This window comes from Dreissena polymorpha, chromosome 15 (assembly GCF_020536995.1).
Source record: "Dreissena polymorpha isolate Duluth1 chromosome 15, UMN_Dpol_1.0, whole genome shotgun sequence".
NCBI classification, from domain to species: Eukaryota; Metazoa; Mollusca; class Bivalvia; order Myida; family Dreissenidae; genus Dreissena; species Dreissena polymorpha.
The window spans coordinates 6,424,458-6,448,573 of record NC_068369.1 but is presented as its reverse complement, the minus strand read 5'-3'; the positions used below and the strand labels follow the sequence as shown (position 1 = coordinate 6,448,573).

The window sequence follows — 24,116 nt, the reverse complement described above, 5'->3', positions numbered from 1 at the left end:
ATTTTTCGTAAGATTAAAAGTTTCTGCACATCCGTTGAGGATCCAAACTGGCAGATATGCACATAACAACATCCCACGAAATGAAAGTTATTGTTTATGTTGTAACGACTTAGATTTAGAAGATGAATATCATTTGTGTCTTGTTCTGTGAAAGCTGGTCATAATGCATGTGCATAAAGTGTCGTCCCAGATTAGCCTGTGCAGTCCGCACAGGCTTATCAGGGACGACACTTTCCGCCTAAACTTGATTTTCTGTAAGGAGGGACTTCCTTGAAAATAAAAATATTATGAAAGCGGAAAGTGTCGTCCCTGATTGGCCTGTGCGGACTGCACAGGCTAATCTCGGACGACACTTTGCGCACATGAATTAAGTCCAGTTTTATCAGAACAAGACACATTTTATATGTTTATGCCGCTCTTACATTGATTTAAGAAAATATATATATCAGCCGTACAATTTATGTTCAGCCATCGGTATTTAAATATATCAGCCGTACATTTTATGTTAAACCATCGGTATTTAAATATATATGCCGTACTTTTTATGTTAAGCCATCGGTATTTAAATATATCAGCTCTACATTTTATGTTAAGCCATCGGTATTTAAATATATCAGCCGTACATTTTATGTTAAGCCATCGGTATTTAAATATATCAGCCGTTCATTTTATGTTAAGCCATCGGTATTTAAATATATCAGCCGTTCATTATATGTTAAGCCATCGGTATTTAAATATATCAGCCGTACATTTTATGTTAAGCCATCGGTATTTAAATATATCAGCCGTACATTTTATTTTAAGTCATCGGTATTAAAATATATCAGCCGTACATTTTATGTTAAGCCATCGGTATTTAAATATATCAGCCGTACATTTTATGTTAAGCCATCGGTATTTAAATATATCAGCCGTACATTTTATGTTAAGCCATCGGTATTTAAATTCCACACGTTGTTAGAATCATGTGATAGATTAGTTATTTCTAATGTATGTAAATATATTAAAGAAGCTTTATTTATAAGAAATACCATCCTTAATAATATCGTTTAATATATTTCATCACCCCCTAGATAGAAATTCTATGTTCTCACCATCGATCGTGTGTGTTTATTTGTAATTGTATTTTAAATTGACTATATATGTTATGTAATGCTAGAAAGAAATTCTGTGTTCTCACGATCGTGTGTGTTAATTTGTATTTGATTTTTAAATTGACTATATATGTTATGTAATGCTTTATTGTTATTCGTAGTCACGTGACAGAGAATCATGTGTATATTTGTGTATTAAGACGATGTACTTTTGTATAAGTCTGAATAAAGAATCTGTCTGTCTGTATGTCTGTCTGTTAAATTCTTCTAGTATGTATGAAAACTTTCAATATTGATCGTTTTTATTGTAGTTCTTTAAGGAACAATGGTGAAGAGTATGGTTTTGTTAAAATTTAAATATTACTCCACTTAGATTGTAATGCTATATTATGAAATTTTATATAATGTTAAATAATATATTGTTATATAATAAAATGTTATAAAATATAATTTAAGATTATGTTATGTTATATAATATAATATATAATAATATAATATAATATAATATAATATAATTATACAATTATATTATAGTATGATTATATATTATATTATAATGTTATAATATATTTTTTGTATTTATTATTTGTTACCATATCTTACACATTTATCATATTTTATCATATTATATAATATAATCATTAATCTATCTCGAGTTTAAACGTGCAAACATTTCAGTGTCCCCTGGCTAGTTTCTCAATATTTATAGTATACATTGACAACACAGTATGATATTATATCGCTTAGAAGTCTAAGGCTTAAGCTGTTCACAGCAAAGAATGGAGCTTTCAGATAATTGCATTATTGTTTGCTGCCTTTTATAAAATACAAATACCTTCTTACTTCACAATTGATTTTATGGCATGAAAACAGAAGATAAACGTCTTTAACTGTAAGTCCCAACACCGGTTAGTACCATACCTTAAGATACATATTGAGACCAAAGAACGCAGCCAGCACGAAGATACACGATATCCCGTATGCTCGGAAGGTTATCCGCGTACCTGTAAGATACAAATTGACACATCATACTTGTCAACAGCATGTGCGATGGAAGTCAGAGTACACGTTTTTCGTTGATCAATTTTTTCATCAGGGTTTATGACAGTAAACCAAGCTTGTTTCGATTAACATATTATAATTATTTTAATATTTCGTCATGGTGTTACAATGAACACATTTTCTAACACTATGACGGGTCCTCTTTCCATGTCAATCTTTCTCGTATAGAGTAGCGATTCCACAACTGAAACAGGTATGATTTGCAACAACTAAAAGCGGTTGTAGTTGTAAGCTACCACAACACACACAGATGTAAATTATCACCACTCATATTCATGTATTTTTCCACAAATCTACCACAATGAAAGTCTCCACTACTAAAACAGCAGTGCGTAACCAGTTAAAAAATAAATGTTCACATTACCACTACTCAAACATATATGTTACCCTTCAAATAGATGTAAGATAATTATACCCGTAAACGATTCAGTTACCACTCCGCAAACAGTCTACGTTACCACTACACCACTACGCAATCAGATAACGTTACGACTACGAAATCAGTTGACATTACCGCTACACACATAATTTACGTTATCACAACAATCACAGTTTACGTTACCACAACAATCACAGTTTACGTTAACAATACAGACACAGTTAACAGAATACGTACCAAATGCTAACACAAAGTGAATGTTACCGAAGCTGTATACGAACATTACCGAAGCTGTAAAGCTGCACACGAGCACTACCGAAGCTGTAAATCTGCACTGGAGCATTACCGAAGCTGTATAGGAGTTTTACCGAATCTGTACACGAGTATAAAGGAATATGTACTAGAGCATTATCAAATCTGTACACGAGCATTATCGGAGCTTTACACGAACATTACCGAAGCTGTACACGAGCATTCCCCCAAAGACGGCCCCGCAGCCCCGCCCTAGTCCGTGATGAAGCCCCTGTAGAATACCCTGTGCCGAGGACCTTAGGTCTCCTGGGATCGCTTGCATGATATATGAACACGTCGTCGCCCACACAGCTGCGTGCGTCAAGCCTGGAATCAAGGTTATGAAACAATTGAGCCTTGTTCTGAGACAACTTGCTTTACCCGATAAATAATATTAATACTTTTTTTTTGTTGAAAGGAAGCCCTCTCTTAGCGAAAATCAAGTTAAGGCGGAGTGTCGTTCCAGATTAAACAGTTTTGACAGGGTATTCATGGATAACAATTTCCGTCCAGACAGGATTTTTGTTTAAAATAGAATTCAGTCAAACAAAAATTCAAGAAATTTCGGAATGTAAGGGCTTATCAGGATGACACTTTACGGACATGCAATAAAACCGTTTGTTTTCTAAGAGCGCGGCTAAATGTATGTGCAGAAACGCACCTTGTACAAGTTCAAAGGGCAACACCATCCACGGGCTGTTGAGGCAGGAAATGTAGATGAATCGGACGATATTTCCAATTAGGCCCATATACAACACCATTATATGCCCTGAAAAAAGAAAACAGTTATTGTTTTCTTTTAAACATGATTCGACAACCAGCAACACCTCAGGTATTAACTGCTTCTTAAGAACAAAATATAGACTGAATAGACATGTGTGCGGGTGCGTGCGTGTGTGTAGGTGAGACGTTAACTTTTTCAAACTTTTGCTCGGTTTAACAATAAATATTGTATCGTCGATTGCACTGCGTTGTATAAATATATACAACTTTATTTAATTAATAGAATATAACAAACCTAATTATTGGGCCGTGCTCTGTGAAAAGAGGATTTAATGCATGTGCGTAAATTGCCATCCAAGATTAGCGTGTGCAGTCCGCACAGGCTAATCAGGGACGACACTTTCCGCTTTTATTATATTTTCTGTTTAAAGAAAGTCTCTTTTTATAAAAAAATCTAGTTTAGGCGAAAAGTATCGTCCTTGATTAGCCTGTGCGGACTTCACAGGCTAAACTGGGACGACACTTTACGCAAATGCATTAAACCCCTTTTTTTACAGAGCACGGCTTAATTATTATGTGACGCTCGTTCTGGGTAAACTGTGTTAAACGCGATTGTGTAAAATGTCCTCACAGATTAGCCTGTGCAGTAGGCACAAGACAATCAGGGACAGTGCACCGAATTTTCGTTTAAACGAAAAAGTCCATAAAGGCAGATACATTCGTCCCTTATTAGCCTGTGCAGACTGAACAGGCTAATCTCAGATGACACTTTACGCATAGGTATGACGCCCAAATTTCCCAGAACGAGGGTCGTGTATTTTACAACCTTGTAACAGCATATAGGACCCTACCAAATGAAGCAATGAACCGAGAGCTCAAGAAATATGCCAGCAGTTCTGAGCCGTGGTTGATGATTGAGGCGACACCGAAGAGGGTCGGGCTCCCACCGAGGTCCTGCAGGTGCCAGAACAGGAAGGTGAAGATCAGTCCGATACCGAACCCCATAAACCAGATCACGACGAGGACCGAGATGAACTTGGCCTCGGCCAGCATCCGGATCACGGCCGTCCAGCGACCCAAAAATGGGTCATCTGGGTCAAAAGGTTTTTGAGTCGCGGCAGCGGTGGCTCCCGGACTGTTCACCACATCTGTTACCATGTCTTGCTTAGAATTCAATGAAATATGTAATTCTTTACCATTCTGTCCTACAACGTCGTGTTTCTCTGTTTGTACCGGATCGACATTTTTAGGTTGTCCAAATCTAAATTCATCGTCCTCTTCAACTAGCTTTTCCCTCTCGACTGATTTATGACCAAGTATGATCGATACTATTTTGTCTTTTATTCGCACCACGACATCGGGCCAGCAAGAGATGTCCGTGTCCTGACCCGGAAATTTGAACTGAAACGCTGTTATACCAGCGCATGACATGAATACTGAGAACACGGCAAAGCATAAAAGGTAGTCCTTCTCGCGCTTGTGTTGGGTCTCGCAGGGGTGACCGGGGAAGGTGGTTGCCCCATCCAGGGCTATGCTTACGAAGAACATACTTAGACCCCATCCGAGTGACCCGAACATCCTCTGACGCCCGTAGTTATCCGTGTCTTCCCCGAGGTAAGAAAGGGTCACCGTATCTGCGAACGTGATTGCTGGAGCGCTGAAGAATTCCCCTATGACGACGATCAGTAACAGAGCGAAGAACGCATCTTTAACAGCTTCCCGTTCGTAATACACCGAGCTATACGCGGGCTTAATTAAATCTCGCTTGTAGTTGATTATATCCGTTTCGGTAACGTTGTTCTCGCCGAAGCAAAACACGTGTGGAGGTTTAACGAACGCCATCGCCAATGTGAAGACGACCCAGCTCCCGACCGAACACAACTGCAGCAAACGCCACTTCCGCCACCTGTCGGCGACGCCTCCCCAGAAAGGAGCGCTGCAGAACTCGATAAAAGGCCTGAAACCAATCAGCAGACCGCTCTGCGTGGCGTTCATGCCCAGCTGCTTGAAGTAGATCGCAAGTAGCGGGTACAGGGAGCCGAACGCGGCAAAGAAGAAGAAGTAGAACAGTTTGCAAATGAAGAGATCCCTGTCAACATACGTGAAGAACGTATCTATAACATCTCGACGATAACTTTTGGACTTTATTTTCTCCATGACGGGCTCCATCTGGATCTTGTCAGCTGAACTGTTCAGTGATTTTTTCGAACAGAAGACCCTTGAAAATGATTTCGTTTCTGAAATAGAAAAACAACAATATCTTCACAATGTAGTGTTTTCCCTGTATGTTTCGTTAAAATGTTAAATTGTTAACCCATTTATGCCAAGTTGACTTTCCCATCCTTCTAAATTTGATCAATTTATTTCTAAAGTTAGGGATGTCTAGAATACGTATTTCCATATTTAGAATATTTCGTACAGAAATTCCTTTAAGCAAACAGCGCAAATCCAGATGAGACGCCGCATCTGGGTCTACGCTGTTTGCCAAGGCCTTTTTTCTAGACGCTAGGCATAAATGGGTTTAAGTTTTTGCGCAAATAAAAGCTCATATTTGAACATTATTTCAAGATGATGCTTTTGCCATTACATTGGGTATTTCCTATTGAAACTCGTCGTAGAATTTCATGGTGGTCCATACACAGGCCACACAGTGTATTTCGGTTACTGTAGGGTATCACATTGGATGTATCTATTTGTTTGTATCATTGCGAATACGATATTACATGTCAAAAGATTGATGCATCGTTGCTTATCGCCCAATCAATAGTCTAGTTTCGATGAGTAAGAATTAAACCTTTCCCTCTCAGAAGCAAAGTGAAAATGGCTAAGTGCAAACAGCATAAAACCAGAACAGCCTGTGAGCAACTCGCAGTCTGTTCAGGTTTTATGCTGTTTGCTGCTCATCAGTATCTACGGGTTGGAAATGAAGCCATACATATTTGAATCCAGTAAGTCAGGTCTTAAATTAAATATGACTTTCCAAGGGACTACAAATGCGTAAAAATACGTATCTAAGTAATAAAGGGTTAAACTACTGTGATTTAATAAATGCGTGTGTAAGTTATATACGTCCTAGATTTTGCAATACAATACTTAGTGTCGGAACTTTTTCGGCTTGGTTTACAAAGAGTTTCGAAAGGCTTATTTGAATCGCGTTCTGAGAAAACTGGGCATAATGCATGTGCGTAAAGTGTCGTCCCAGATTAACTTGTGCAGTCCGCACAGGCTAGTCAGGGACGACACTTTCCGCCTAAATTGGATTTTATCTAAGAAGATACTTCATTTAAACGAAAAATGTCACAAAAGCGGAAAGTGTCGCCCCTGATTAGCCTGTGCGGACTGCACATACTAATCTTGGACGACACTTTATGCACATGCATTATGCCCAGTTTTCTCAGAACGCAACTCATTTTCTTCTTTTTTTTCTATCAAGCTAATTGCGTTTAATATAAGACTTGCCATTTCAACAACGCTGCCATGAGGGCGCTCAATAAATTGATCTGCAGAGGGACTGAATAAACATCTAACGACAGTTCCTGAATCCAAATGATAGTAATTAATAATACAGTTCAGATTGGTATGATACAAAGGTAATATATAGTTGCTATTTAAATACTTCAAGTTATTAATGAAGTTTCTATTCAAATGATACTAGGTTATAATACAGTTGATATTGAAATACTACTCGTTATTAATACAAGTCAGAATCAAATGAGTCGTGTCCTGAAAAAAATGGACATAATGCATGTGCGTAAAGTGTCGTCCGAGATAAGCCTGTGCAGTCCGCCCAGGCTAATCAGGAACGACACTTTTCGCCTTAATGGGATTTTTGCTAAGAAGAGACTTCATTTAAACGACAAATGTCATAAAAGCGGAAAGTGTCGTCTCTGATTAGCCTATGCGGACTGCAAATCTGGGATGTCACTTTACGTTCATGCATTAAGCCCAGTTTTCTCAGAATGCGACACAAATAATACTAGTAAACAATGCAAAAGATCAAGCGTCATTTGAGTAGTTTCCTCCAGGGTATATAAAGTAGTGAAAACGGAATATATATCGCGGGTCCGAACATTCAAATATGCGAAAAAGCATTACTTGAATAATATATTTTCCAAACTTGTTACCGATGTAATAGTAGTGTGCATGGTTGTACTATGGTTTACGAGCATAGAATGACACGATTCAAGTTTACAAATATAATATCACTCGATTAAAACATTATACGTGCGAAAAAAAAGCATTTTATTAAATTTAAACTGAGCAACTACATCCGCAACATCGAACGATACTGATGGTTCTATTGATCTGATTCTCAGATATGTAATAACATTTCTTCTTGTAAATTAGATGAAGTCTGTTTCACTAAATGCGATAGGATTCAAAATATTGTGAATATTGATACAAACACTATATCAAACAATACAGTCAACGTCCAGCCAATGTCAAAACAAAATCTTTCAGACTGAGTTGTACTGCTCGATCCGTCAAACAAGTCCAGTATTGATATTGTGTATGTAGGTGGTTGGAAAAGAGCACGAGTGACTGGAAAATAAACTCGATGAGACAATATTTTTGTATTACTTTCTGATATTCTTGGACAATTCTCTGCGCTAATCAAAATGTCAACCTATTCCAATTACTACTACAGAAGCTAGACTATTCCACATACAAATCAAATCTGCCGTTCGTAAACATTTTTTTATCTTTCTCAATCAGAAGCTGAACCTTCACATAGATTATCTTTTACCCGCGTCGTTCAAAAATGGGTCTTAAACTATATGCGGCGAACGAAGCGTCTGCGCAGTTGCGCAGTCTGGTCAGGAGCTACGCTGTACGCTGTTGAGACCGCGAAACAGTACGTGACTTTATAGCGGGCAGGGTAGCTCCCGACCTTATTGTGCGGCCAATCCTCGCATTGGTCTTGAGCTACAGTGGTCGCAAATGGCACCAGGCACATTTTCGCATACTAGCTTTTTGTTATAAAGTACATAATGCTTGCCATTTGGAGTTAAATCACGTTGGTTTACTGCAGACGACATTCAATTAAATGCGTTCCAACCAAGGTGATATAAAACATATGGGCCGGTCTCTGTAGAAAGGGGGTTTAATGCATGTGTGTAAAGGGTCGAGCCAGATTAGCTTGTGCAGTCCGCAACGGCTAATAAAAGACAACACTTTCAGCCTAAACTTCATTTTTGCAAAGAAAATACTTTTTTTAAACGAAGAATATCATAAAAGCAGAAAGTGTCAACACTGCTTAGCCTGTGCATTCAACACCCTTTTCACAGAGCACAGCCCATATATGTTTGATGTGCTTCTTTTCTACCAATAAACTCCAATCTTAAGATGCTTTTCATCACAAACAAAACTGTACATTATAACATTTTAAACTGCACATTTCGTCCGATCACTATGAGACAAAACTCGTGGATTTTGTTCGCACTAAGATGGCGTATCTGCAATCATGATGGTTTGAGGAACCAAAGATATGACCGACAATAGAAGCAGAAATAAATAGAGGTCCAATAATCAATACTGATAGTGCAATTAAATAGATAAATGCTTTGCCAAACACGAGTAAACTTTTATATCTTTTGAAATGAAAAGTGAATTGTAATATTAATGTTCATGGATTTTGAGGTACGACATCTCAGTTACCTTCCAACAATTAACCCATTTATGCCTAGCGTCTAGAAAATAGGCCTTGGCAAACAGCGAAGACCCAGATGAGACGCCGCATGATGCGAGGTCTCATCAGGGTCTGCGCTGTTTGCTTAAAGAAATTTCTGTAAGAAATATTCTAAATATAGAAATAAATATACAAGACATCCCTAATTTTGAACTAAATTGATCCAATTTAGAAGGATGGGAGAGTCCACTAGGCATACATGTATTAATTAACCTTTATACAGACATCTTTACTAATAATGCAATCAAGTTAGAATAATGATTGGCTCATTACGAGTACAAAAGGGCCGCGCTCTGGGAAAAGGGGGTTTAATGCATGTGCGTAAAGTATCGTCCCAGATTATTCTGAGCAGTCCACATAGGCTAATCAGGGACGACATTTTCCTCTTTTATCATAATTTTCTGTTTAAAAATGAATCTTCTTAACAAAAATTCCAGTTTAGGCGGAAAGTGTCGTCCCTGATTAGTCTATGCGGACTGCACAGGCTAATCTGTGACGATACTTTACGCACATGCATTAAACCTCTTTTCACAGAGCACGGTCCAAATTAATGTCGTTTAACCCGAAAAGCGAAGTGGCATATTAATGTTCATGGGTTTGAATTTTGACAACCGTTAACGTCCAACAATACCTTAAATTGCATTATGGAGGATATCGGCGTATTCACATCACAAAATATCAGTCCGTTTTGATACCTATAAAATGTTCAACAATGTGAAATCGCCAGCTGTATTCCCTGTATTCAATCGATGCAATTCAGCCCAAACTAAGTCCTGTAGGAGACTCAATAAATTGATTTACATATACGTGTATCTTGATTAATGATGGATGTGTATTATCAGCAAGAAATGAGTGAGAATTCATTCAAGTGTGTGCTTCCAACGAAATACTGCGAAACAGTATATCAAAGGCGAAGAATGAGGTGTTACATGTACTTGAACTTCTAACGAACTGCTAACCTCTCACGAAGTTCAATGTACCAGCGCTTTGTGCTCTATTTTGGATGCTGTAATAGACACGACAGAAGAAAAGGCAATCATTTTATCGTTTATCAAAAGCAATACATAATGTAGGAGCAACTACAAAAGAACAATCACAGACTTGCAGAGAAATTGGCAGATCACACCTTTAACCAACCAACTTCGACCATATTCGGGTGTGCTAATGCAGACCACAGGAAATGCATTAGTAAGCTAACAACATATGAGAAACATCAGACAATGGATCTTATCTCAAATGCGGCATGAGAAAACGGGTATTATGTCATACGCGGCATGAGAAAAAGGGTCTTCTGTCATACGCGGCATGAGAACACGGGTATTCTGTCACATACGGCTTGAGAAAAAGGCTCTTCTGTCATATGCGGCATGAGAAAATAGGTCTTCTGCCATATGCGGCTTTAGAAAAGGGGCCTTTTCACGTTTAGGTAAATTGACAAAATTAGAAAAAAGTTGTTTCAGATTCGCAAATTTTAATTTTAGTTATGATTTTTGTGACGAAACAGTAATACTGAAGATTTACCATGCTCTAAAATATCCATTTTATGCATCTTTGGGCGATTTAAAAACCTGAACATTACAAAGCGTTGCAACGTGAAACAATTGAATAATTTGGAGAGTTCTACTGTTGTCGTTATATTTTGGGACACTACGAGGATCGCTTATATAAAAATATAAAATACATCCACATTGTGTGAGCACTGATTGCCGATTGGTCTAAGCGTCAGACTTTTACTCCCTGGGGTCAGTGGTTCGAGCCCAGTTGAGGGTTACTTTTTTTCTTTCTGTAATTTTCTTCTTGTTTTTTTTCTGGAGCTCTTTAGATCCAATGTTTACAGTTATCAATATAAAGCATTAAATGAAAAACTTTTATACATGCCAAAATCTGTGAAAAGGACTCTTTAAGTTCGTGTAGGTAATCAAGCTATGTACGTATAAATGCGTTTTCATTTGTACCGTACAAACAAGTGAGTCGCGTTCTGAGAAAACTGTGCATAATACTTGTGCATAAATTTTCATCTTAGATTAGCCTGTGCTGTTCGCACAGGCTAATCAGGGACGACACTTTCCGCTTTTATGACATTTTTCGTTTAAATGAAGTCTCTTGTTAGCAAATATCGAATTTAGGAGGAAAGTGTCGTTCCTGATTAGCCTGTGCGGATTGCACAGGCTAATCTGGGACGACACTTTACGCACATGCATTATGCCCAGTTTTCTCAGAACACGACTCAAGTGTTTCAATCAGGTTTTTGAATGAAGTATCCGCTTAGTAACTTGAGTTTTGATGGAGATTTTGTGCTGAACTCGTGTTCATTGGTAGATTACATGCAGACCATGCTTTGGATTCCATTTTGGTATACTTGAGTCAGCGTCAGTTTCCGCTCAATAACTTAATAATGTGGGCCGTGCTCTGTGAAAAGAGGATTTTATGCAAGTGCGTAAAGTGTCGTCCCACATAAGCCTGTGCAGTCCGCACAGGCTAATCAGGGACGGCACTTTCCGCTTTTATGATATTATGATATTTTCTTTTTAAAGAAAGTCTCTTCTTAACAAAATTTTGTTAAGGCGGAAAGTGACGATCCTGATTAGCCTGTGCGGACTGTACAGGCTAATATGAGACTACACTTTACGCAAATGCATTAAACTCCTTTTTCACAGAGCACGGCCCATGTGTAAGTGTATGTAGCTAATATGCTCGTATATCATATACTGGCACTTTGATTATGATACATGTATAAAGAGCTTAAACATAAATATATCAATATATAACGACACGTATAAAAAAAAAGCAATGCCATCTTTAGAAGAAAAAAAACATGTCTATTTATTATCATGACTGAATTTTAAAATTGTATTCCTGATCACCTGGATATAGTAGTGTGGACTAAACATCTATTAGAACCAGAGTTTGTTTCACACAACGGCCTTCATATTCAATATGAAATCCAGTAACGAAATGACCTTTTCTTCCTTACTGGTGAAGCATTAACAAGATTACACGCCTTCGTTCTTCCCACATCGGTTTGCAAACAGACTGAAGTATGTTGATTGCAAACCCACGAGAGAGCTTAGAGCGCATAACAAATCGCAATTACTTAAAGTGCAAAACCGTTGCTAGGTTAGGGATTGGAAGTCTTATTTTGCTGTTTCTTGTATATTGAGATCTTTTTGAAGTATTGTTTATTGTCCAGACTGGAAAAGCGGCCAGTAAATGACACAAAGATTGACAAACCAGTTCGTTGATATACCCTCGCACTCTTGATCAGCAGGCGATTTATTCCATAAATCAATGATTTATGAGTCCGGAGTAGTCCGGAGATAGCCGATGTATAACGATTGATACCTTCGCTAGCAACCCTAAATACAGCAAACTGGAAACGGAAACTTTTCACACAGAAGATGTAATACGTCATTCATTTGCATGCCAATTTGAAATAAGATGAGAACTTTTGGTAGGAAGGGGATTTTGATATTTGGTTATTATAATTTTTATTTTATAATAAACGCGTGTTATCAAAATAGAATATATCCACTCACTGGTATTATGATCTTTGTACATATTCTTATTGGAAGGTGTATTAAAGGGACTTGTTAACATATTTCCGTGTTATAAAAAACAGAACATTAGTTTACTAACTGAGCTATTATATTTGGAAAAGTTTGAAATCGGGAGGTCACGGGTTCGATCCCCACTCGGGGAGATGTTCTCTAGATCTGCCACAAAGACACCAAGTACTGGTTATAGGCCCAGGAAACGTTCTCGATAGAGTTTCTATCAGCCTAAGGCTTTCGATGCAATCGAGCTTAAATAAAATGTTAAACTAAAAAGAAAACGTTGTAATTACGATTGTAAACGGTAACTGTAGAACCAAAAAGTAGGGATGCAAGAGGTTACAAAAACATTAACCGGTCAACCGTTTACCGTAACCGGTTATTAACCGGTTAACCGAAAAAAGCCTTCTCATTACCAGCATAGAATGCAAACTTAAAAATTTGTGGACTGTTTTTGCTAAGCTATCAATTAAAAGCGTGACACACGTTTGTTTTAACGATTTCGATGGATGAATATCAAGAAACGAGCGAGTATGTTTAATATGTTTGTTATGGATGTTATTACGCGTGTTTGACTATAAAGCATAGGTTACCTTGTTGAATCTATAACAATGATTTGAAAATTGTAATTTTGTCAAACTTTGAACAAGTCCCATTAATTTGCATTTTTATATTTAATTAATGTTATTAAGCATTTTTCTGCTTTTGCATGGGCTACGAGGGCAGCCATCTTATTTTACTGTTTATATGGCCTGTGTTGCTATGTGCGTGTTGTCCGTAAGTAAAAGGACATTTCTTATTGCAAATTTCCATATAAAAGACCTGACCTTAATACAATCGTGCTCATGTAATGGAACTTCGCTGAATTATGCTGATATTTTTTTCATAAATTCTGTTTTTCAAAGCTACACTTTGCGTGACCGTGCAGTAATTTAAAGCCAAAGAAAGGCAAAGAAGGCATTCTAAGAATTCTTCACACAGGGTGCGGGATCACGTGACTTTGTGGGTTCCCAATTAAACGTTAACACACCGGAAAGTGGTGCTTTTTTCAGATACCTCTTTAGAACATTTTTTTTAAGAATTTCAACTAGTGCATACATGAACAGATGTTTATGCTTCTCATGAAAATGTGAAATATGTCAGAAGTACTTTATCAAATAAACATGTGTTCTTGTTCAAAAATTATATTTAATGCATTCGTGTACATGTATATGGTAATGCTGCACGCAACGTGAAATTGTGTCAACGATTTCAGACATATTTAAGGATTTATTCTAATACATTAATATATCAGCACAAACTGTTAAAAAAAACTGTCTATTATGCACTAAAGATGTTTGAAAATGTATTTCAATTACTTGAGATATTTGAAAAAATAAAGTTCTTAACGGCGTGGTGCACAAGGTATATGTATTGCCCGACTTTCCGTTAAATTGCCCTTTATACGTTGTATTATTGGTAAATCGATACAATAAGAACGTACTTAAAGAAGCATTAATTGGTTATAAACATCTGATAAGCTTTCCGCAGAATGAAATACAACTATTGGTTATTCTTAACCGGTTCCTATGGAAACGAAATAGGTTTTTCGTGAATAGTTCATTTATTCGGGGAAATAGGACAGAATCAGATTCTCAGCAAGTTAGGATACAGTAACACCATCGGTACTATATTGCCACGTTATGTATTACATCCGTTAACTTGTTAGGAATACATGCTTTGAAAGCCCATAATCGCTTTAAGTCAACGAATATTACGTAATATATTTCGAAAAAAGAAGTTAACACACAAACAATACATGTTCCTTATAGCAATAGCCAACATTTGAACGCTACATGTGTTCTGGTAACATGGATTTAAAGAGATACACAATGCTCTTGTTTATTACTTTAAACAGTGTCGAGCATAGATTCCAAACAAAAATAAGGACATGAGTAAAACACAAAGAGCCTCAAATATATAGGTCGTGCTCTATGAAAAGGGGGTTTAATGCATATGCGTAAAGTGTCGTCACAGATTCGCTTGTGAAGTCCGATCTGTCTGATCTGAGACGACACTTTCCCCCTACACTTGATTTTTCCTAAGATGAAACTTTTTGTAAACGAAAAATACCATTAAAGCGAAGTGTCGTCCCTGATTAGCATGTGCAGACTACCCAGGCTAATCTGGGACGACACTTTACGCAAATGCATTAAACCCCCTTACGATTAAAATACTGAAAGTACTGGTTTGACGATGCTTTTAAAGAGGATGGATATATAGAGGATATTTGTTGGATTCGGTGGAATATCGATTTTCAAGAAAAACAGCGAAAAATATCGATATTTTCACTGTTATATTTCACTGTTTAAAACAGTAAAATACCAGTTTATTTTACTGATATTTCTGCATTAATCACCGGAAAGCATAAAATAAATAAGCATCCATTTAAGTTAATCTACATCACCTTAATTGTGTAATTTTTATTGCTTGTCATTTATCCGCAGGTCAATAGTTAATGGTTGTGGTGCAATCGTTTTCGTTCTTGGACACTGCACTCCCTTCAATGAGATTTATTTACCTAAATATCTCATATTTGAACTTATAATTCTTTTGGGAGTAATGGTCCAGACAACTGGATTAAACAGCAACAATATGCTAACCCATTATTTTTCGAGTAACATATTTGAGAATTCCTGTGCTAGCCCCAAATCACAGTATGTTGGCGTATAATAATAGTCAAATTTTGTTTTTCTTCTCAAAAGATTTTCGTACATTATAAGTTGAGGAATATATCATCCAAGACAACAACTTTTAGAAAAACATTTTTTTCATTTATTTTTATTGATAAACAAGGTTTTGTAACAATCTATACTATACATAGATAGCTTTAACAGCACAATGTGGCTCACCTGAAACTGATTGTTTCCTAGTGGTGTTAACTAATTTTTCATGAAGATCTATAAAAAAAAAAGGCATTGTGAGTATGAACCAACTATTTGCGTCTATCCGATCTAGTTGAGTCTTGTTACCGAGTTCTTACTTTTATTTATTTGAACATTCTGATCAACTGCCATGAAGATCAGGTAAAAAATGTAAGTGTTAACATAGATTTTAATGATTTTAGTTATTGATCAAATGCTTGGAAGCACATGACCCACTTTGGAACGTGACCTGTTAATCACTGATACTAGACCTTGTGACCTAAATGTTGAATATGCTACTTTCAAGCTTGACTTTGAAATCATTTAAAATAATGTTCTAACCAATTTACAAGTGGATCAGAGAGAGAATGTGACCACTAAAGTATTAACAGACCTTTTCTTATATTTGACCTAGTGCCCTAATTTTTTTTTAGAATATGAAACCCAAAATATCATAGAGGTGACTAGTTTTATAAGAATCTTGCAAAGAGGTGACACCCAAATTTAAACATTGTAAAATGATATCGTATGTGTTCACAATAAACTTTGGATAAAATACAACAGACAAAGAGTGATAACAAAAGCTCACCTTGTCAAATCATAACAAGTGAGCAAAATATCCAAAACTATGACATCATATAATTGCTCAGTTACTTCCAATAACAATAAAATGTTACTTTTGAAACAAATGCAATACCTTCCCTTTCTTACTACAGGCTGTTCTAAAACAAGATAGCCCTGTAACGCTCACCCAAAACTCCTTCTATAGTGTCAAAAACTTGTGTATGATTTGACTAAGTTGTAACCTAGCTTTAGCCTGCACATGACCAACTTGCAAATTCAGCTTTTGATTTGATTAAGATGGACATTGTAAGCAATTTTTATGAAAATCAGGAAGATAATGTGACCTGTAGAAAGGTAAAGGAAGTGTTCTATATTTTGACCTTATGACCAAGTTTTTGACAAACTACCAACTTTCAAACTGAAACTTTATTTCATCGAGATAACATTCTGTCCAATTTTCATGAAGATCTGGAAGAAAATGTGACCTCTGGAGTGTTCACTAACCTTTTCTGTGATTTGGCTTGTTGACCTAGTTTGGACCACATATGACCTACTTTCAAACTTAACCTAGAATTGACCGAGACATTTACCAACATTAGACAAACAAGGGCTGTTTGTAAAACATGCATGCCCTCCATATGGGCTGTCAGTTGTAGTGGTTGCCATTGTGTGAATACATTTTTGTCACTGTGACCTTGACCTTTGACCTAGTGACCTGAAAATCAATAGGGATCATCTGCGAGTCATGATCAATTTACCTATGAAGTTTCATGATCCTAGGCCTTACTATTCTTGAATTATCATCAGGAAACATTTTTACTGTTATGAGTCGCTGTGACCTTGACCTTTTACCAAGTGACCTGAAAATCAATAAGGGTTATATATCAGTCATGATCAATGTACCTATGAAGTCTAATGGTCCTAGGCGTTAGCATTTTTGAGTTATCATCTGGATACTATTTTACTGTTTTGAGTCACTTTGACCTTGACCTTTGACCTAGTGACCTAAACATCAATAGGGGTAATCTGCAAGTCATGATCAATGTACCTATGAAGTTTCATGATCCTAGACGTAAGCATTCTTGTCACTGTGACCTTACCCTTTTATCTAATGTTGCAAATGTTGACGGCTCACGACGGCCATAAAGCGATCACAAAAGCTCACCATGAGCATGTTGTGTCATTACACTCAATGCGTTCAACTTTTTCTCACAGGCTTTGCCATTGACCTTTATAGTATGGATGGCTTTGTTATTATTTATTGCTATCATGTACCTGCAATATTGTGTGTTTGTTAACAATACACAAAGCATATGACATAAATAGACTAATTGAGCTTATAATAATCTGATTACTATAGCCAGGTCAATTAAGGACTTAAAAAACATTTTTGTTGTCCTGATTTCATGAAGACTTGAGATATTTATGCACATAGAGTTTCAAGATATGGGATTATCCACAAATAAAAAGTATTTTCGATCTGTGTTGTGCAGGCTCTTTTTCCATGACTGTCAAAGTGAAATTTCCATGTGAAAAGATTGTCATTTTTTTCATTAAACCATTGTGTATTAAGAACGGTTCTGCATATAATTTGCCATTTTGATAGGAGATGACCAGGGTGACAGAGAAAAGGGATATGCATTTGAGATCTGGTCAGGACTCCATATAAAAGTGGTTATATTTAAAAATGTTTAATTACCACATGACCACGGACTCTAGATCTCCGTGACATGACTAAGGTTCTAAATTAATCTAGTATGGACATTTGAACTTTATCTTTTTAAAACAATTAAAAAATAATATTTGATGTACAAATTTAATCTACCAATGTGTACAGATACTACTTAACATATATTTGACTGTATTGAATGTAGGAACTAGTTAAAATATCCATTAGAAAAAGAGATCAGGATATGAAATATTCATTGAATGAAGTAAAGACAGTGGAGCTATGTTTATATATCTTTAAACACACTGACTAAAGAAGTAAAACAATACATTGATACAACAGAGGTTAAATCATCCCCTCTGAACAATATGATACATAATTATGTATCATATCTTTTTATCTGGATATGGATAGGTACACAAGAGGATGTTTAGGTGTGCGCGCTGCGGGAGAGATATAGGAGTTACTTATATTTGGGTTTTAATTTAATTCACTGAAATTCATCACTGAAGTTACAGTATGATCTCATTTGATATAGATGTACATGATTGTATCAAGCAAAATATATTAAATGATTATCAGTATTAATTCACTGTCATGATTTCAGTATCATTAAAATGATTTCAGTAAAGTCTCATTCATATGCATCAATGTTGTAAATATCAATATACCGGTAAGTATACTACATGAAAACATTTTTGAAATAATGGCTGTTTGTAAAACATGCATGCCCCCCATATGGGCTGTCAGTTGTAGTGGCAGCTATTGTGTGAATACGTTTTTTGGCACTGAAACCTTGACCTTTGACCTAGTGACCTAAAAATCAATAGGGGTCATCTGCGAGTCATGATCAATGTACCTATGAAGTTTCATGGTCCTAGGCGTAAGCTTTCTTGTGTTATCATCCGAAAACCATTTTACTGTGTCAAGTCACCGTGACCATGACCTTTGACCTAGTGACCTGAAAGTCAATAGGGGTCATCTGCGAGTCATGATCAATGTACCTAAGACGTGTCATGATCATAGGCGTAAGCATTCTTGAGTTATCATCCGGAAACCTTTTTACTGTAATGAGTCACTGTGACCTTGACCTTTGACCTTGTGACCTGAACATCATTAGGGGTCATCTGGGAGTCATTATCAATATATTTATGAAGTTTCATGATCCTAGGCATAAACGTTGTTGAGTTATCATCCGAAAACCATTTTACTATTTCGGGTCACCGTGACCTTGACCTTTGACCTAGTGACCTGAAATTTAATAGGGATCATCTGCGAGTTATGATCAATATATCTATGAAGTTTCATGATCCTAGGCATAAACGTTCTTGAGTTATCATCCGAAAGCCATTTAACTATTTCGGGTCACCGTGACATTGACCTTTGACCTAGTGACCTCAAAAGGGGTCATCTGCGAGTCATGATCAATGTATCTATGAAGTTTCATGATCCTAGGCATAAGCGTTCTTGAAATATCATTCGGAAACCATTTTACTATTTCGGGTCACCGTGACCTTGACCTTTGACCTAGTGACCTTAAAATCAATAGGGTTCATCTGCGAGTCATGATCAATGAAACTATGAAGTTTAATGATCCTAGGCATAAGCGTTCTTGAGTTATCATCCGGAAACCGTTTTACTATTTCGGGTCACCGTGACCTTGACCTTTGACCTAGGTACCTCAAAATCAAAATGGGTCATCTGCGAGTCATGATCAATGTACCTATGAAGTTTCATGATCCTAGGCATAAGCATTCTTGAGTTATCATCCGGAAACCATCTGGTGGACGGACATAAGGACCGATATGTGCAAAACAATATACCCTCTCTTCTTCGAAGGGGGCATAATAATACAGTCGCATGAACCAACAAGGGAGGCAATTTGTTATGTCACAATTTGGCAGTGTATAAAAAGTGGTTCTTAATTATCTCGCTAAACATGGGTCTAAATTACGTTTAAAAGCCATTTTTAAATTAAAAAGTTTTTTATGTTTTTTTTCGCAGTCATAGACAGTTTTTCTGGCTGAAAACGATGCAATATAACTTTTAAATCATTCAAGCATAAGTTTTTAGCAAGTAAGAGGTATAATATTAGTGTGAAACATATTTTTTTTAATTTAAACTTGTGTCTGCTACAATTTAACGAGTGGTTACGGAAATTACCGATTGTACAGATGTATCGACAGACATATGCAAAACGAAAGAATAGCTTGCATATTTCAAGTTTATCAGCCTTGAAATTACCTATTAATCAAATGAGAATCGTAATTATTAAAATATAAACCAGCAATGTTCATTAACACCTAAATCTTTGGGCACAACCATCATATTTTTGGAAACCGTGACGTATTGTTTTTCGGAAACCGACGATCGGTAATTTCCATAACCGTGTATGGAAAATTTCATCACTGACAAGTTTCGTTTCTAATGTTTTTCTCAAATATTCTACCACAAAATTATTGTATACCATTACACAAATGAATGACAAGTAATAATTCCTTGATTTTGGGGAGGGACACTGTCTATAAATGCATATAAAAACGCATTAAGGCTAAACTTAAGTGCATAAAATATTGAAAAATAAATCATAATTAAAGTGTAGACAAGTGTTCGTTTTATCCGATATATTCATTCATCCACATTGCTCAGACACTCAATTATATTGGAAATTATTACGAATATCTGATAAAACTTGCATTTTTTATTTTTATCTTTCAACTTCCATTTCATATTTTTTTTTTGATAAACGTCAATTATTAATTGTATATAGATTTCTCTATAGTTTGAAAAACATTTAGGCAATTATTTCTCATGTAAGATAAAATGCAAATAATTAATAGAATATTCCCTTGTAATCAGTATGTTAGTTTATCGGTCAATAACAATATCACTTTGAACATTGAATTATTTAAAAGTTATAACATAAAGGATATTTGTTGGATTCGGTGGATTATCGATTTTAATTCACGAGTGATCATAGAAAATATATATTTTATTTGATCACGAGTAGCCACTCGTGGAAATAATATTTTCTATGATCACTCGTGAATTAAAATCGATAATCCACCGAACCCAACAAATTTTCTTTTTATTTTATGCTTTTTTTTCACAGTTTATATACCGATACATTGTTTAAGAGTTTAACTAAAGAATTGCGCTGGGAAAATGACGTCATTTCGTCCAAAAATGACGTCATTTAACATAGACAGTGAAAATTATCGATAATTTTCATTGTTTAAAACAGTGAAATTATCAGTTTTATTTCACTGATATTTCTCTATAAACCACCGAAAAGCAAAAAATAAAAACATTCAATGTTCTCCGAACAAATGATTCATGACACATATAACAGATTGATAGGAAGATATGAACAAATCAAGGTTGCTAGGTTGCCCGCCTAGAATGGTCCTGCTAGTATGGAAGTACTTGATATATAAATTCATTAGTCTGTCTGTGTTTTTAAGACATAAAATATTTTATGAATGTCTCAAAATGTAGAATTATTTTGCATTTAGTTAAAGAAAGGCAATATATAACCCTTAAGTGCCTGACAAGAACTTATGGCTGAATACAACTAAAAAGAGGCATTATGCTTCTTGAAAATAAAAGTAAACATCATTATATATGAATTTTCTGATCAAAAGTGTTATTTTTAGTGAATTGGGGAAAAATATTTTCAAGAAAAAACAATATAATTATAAATGTTTTGGCGAATTGCATCATAGTATTATCATAGTTCCAGTTTTCGTCTAAAAATCCAGTAACATTTTTTAAATTTCATAACCCCTTGCTGCAAAAAAAATCATGAAAAATAGAATTTTCAGAGTAACCTATAAAAATACAATAAAAAATGCTTTATTAGACCCTAGATATTATTTTTGCAATCATTTTTCATCAATTACAAATGTTTAAAAAAAATATTGTTTCATGCTACTCATGGTACAATGTACCAGTTTTTTGTCAGAAAATTAATTACATTTTTTAAAAATGCGTTACCCCTTGTTGCCAAAAAATTAATAAAAAATATAATTTTCAAAGATATCCTTTAAAACAAAAAGAAAATGCCTTCTTAAACCTTAAATATTATTCCTTCAATCATTTAACATCAAATATCTATGTTTGAAAAAATCATTGGTTCATGCTTAATACTGTTTGATATACTGTAAATAATGTAACTACACATACAAGTAGTGAGTCCATCAAACTATTGCAACCAAAACACCTGGTGTGCCAAGGCACCAGCCGAAGTCAAATGCCTTCTGACTTAGTCATTTTACTATTTATATTTGTATGCATTTGTATGTGTTTGAAAAAATGTATAATTTTAAATGACATCTCCTGACCATGCATGTCCTAGATTTAAAAATCCAGGCCCTGGTCAGACACATTGGTAACATTAACGTTAAACTTTTACCAGGCTTCTGAATTTAATTAGCCAGGTCACAGGAAAAGGGCAGTCTAATCAGTATCCAATTAAACTATTTGTAATTGTCAGAAAACCGCTCTTTTACCAAAACGCCCCAAAAGATCCCTTTAAAGTTAAATGAACTGTATCCCAGTAAATGAGACATTAAGGCGATTGTGGCCAGTTTAGATCCAGTTCAGCCTGCAGTTGCTTGAAAGCTGTTTGCTTAAGAGTTATTTTTAGGAAACATTATTACTGAACATTTACCATGGTCTAATATAGCCATTATATGCATCTTTTAACGATTTAAAAATTATAAAGCGTTGCAACGCGAAACGATTGAATAATTTGGAGAGTTATGTTGTTGTTGTATAATTGTGTGAAACTACGAAGATTGCTTATATTAGGTATAAAATACGTTAACCATTTATACTTGCAGAATAGTCGAGCAGGCTAATGCGTCTTTACTCCAGGACTAAGGGGGTCAACTGCGGACTACTGCTTTTTAAAGAATTTTATTCTGGATTTTTAACTGGAGCTTTTAAGATCCAATGTTTACATTTATCAATATAAAGCATTTAATGACTAACTTCAAAACATGTCAAAATCTGTGAAAAGGCCCCTTTAACATAATATCTACTCCTATAAAAATGAGGTCGATATACATGGACTAAACGGTAAATAACGTCTAATTATTTGGACTATAATGATATCAACTTCTAAAATAGAAAGAAGAAAGAATTCATACAAACCAGTAATTTGAGTAAAGAGTTTGTAATCATAGTTGTATTTAAGGACATCTTGGTGAAAAGCAAATCCAGGCCTTTCCCAAAACATGGTTATTGCGTTATCAAGCGCGATGTAATCTCTCCTCTTCCGGTGACTTCTGGTGTTATTTGCGTGTATATAACTATACTATCGCTCAATTAGTCGGTGTCGGCTCGGATGCTACTAAAAAGAACCACGGGTACTCTTAAAGCGGGTATATACGATTTTGTCAAATATTTATTAATTTATATAAACTGTGTAAAAAACTTATTAAATATATAGTTCAATATAAATTAAAATAAAAGATAAGAATAACATGTGTCGAAAAATGCGAAATAAGCCAGATTTTTAATTCTAAAATTGAAAACGGCTGTACAGCCGAATTCGCCAGCATGTATACCATACATGTACGATTTGAATCGAAACTTAGTTTAACGGTTTATTTGAATTCCTGCAACGATATCTATTCTTACGACACACGAACACTAACTCCGATCCTTATACAAAGACGAATGCTTCGGTTAATGTAGGAAAATATGTACGTCACTATCGGCTCGGGGCGCTAATTTGTCTTTGCTGCATTTTATGAAATTCGGCTTTAATGTATAATTGTTCTTGTTTATTTTTTGTTATTGTAACATATTTTATCAATATATTACAATTAAACACATTAAAAAAATCGTATATACCCGCTTTAAGTATATAAAAATGCACCCCGGGTACGCAAAGTACGTTTAAAGGCACCGGCCATCCTCCGGTGTACTTTTAAGGAACACATATTTTCCTTACCCATGTTACATTAAAGTAAACGTAAGTGTACCCGGGGTACTTTTAAGTAGTACCAGAGCCGACAATGACCATTCGTGGTTGTCTCAATTGATCGTTGTCGGCTCAGGTTGTACTATAAAGTACGCCAGGTACTCTTAAGTATATTACCATGTACCCTGGGTAAGCGTCAAGTATATTCAAGAGTATCCGGGTCCCTTATGGAAGAGCTTGAGCCGACAAAGACCAATCA

General features: G+C 35.8%; 1 protein-coding gene across 1 annotated transcript in view; it reads right to left on the bottom strand.

Annotated features, from left to right (window-relative positions):
* Nucleotides 1–24,116, bottom strand: part of LOC127860689 (major facilitator superfamily domain-containing protein 6-like) — a 42,120-nt gene that overhangs the window by 13,395 nt on the left and 4,609 nt on the right. Inside the window, exons 2-5 of the mRNA XM_052398929.1 lie at nt 4,401–5,786; nt 3,488–3,595; nt 2,992–3,153; nt 2,016–2,098 (exon numbers count right to left, since the gene is read on the bottom strand). Of these exons, the coding sequence (XP_052254889.1) occupies nt 2,016–2,098; nt 2,992–3,153; nt 3,488–3,595; nt 4,401–5,718 (1,671 nt within the window). The 5' untranslated portion in view covers nt 5,719–5,786. The remainder of the gene's footprint in view (nt 1–2,015; nt 2,099–2,991; nt 3,154–3,487; nt 3,596–4,400; nt 5,787–24,116) is intronic.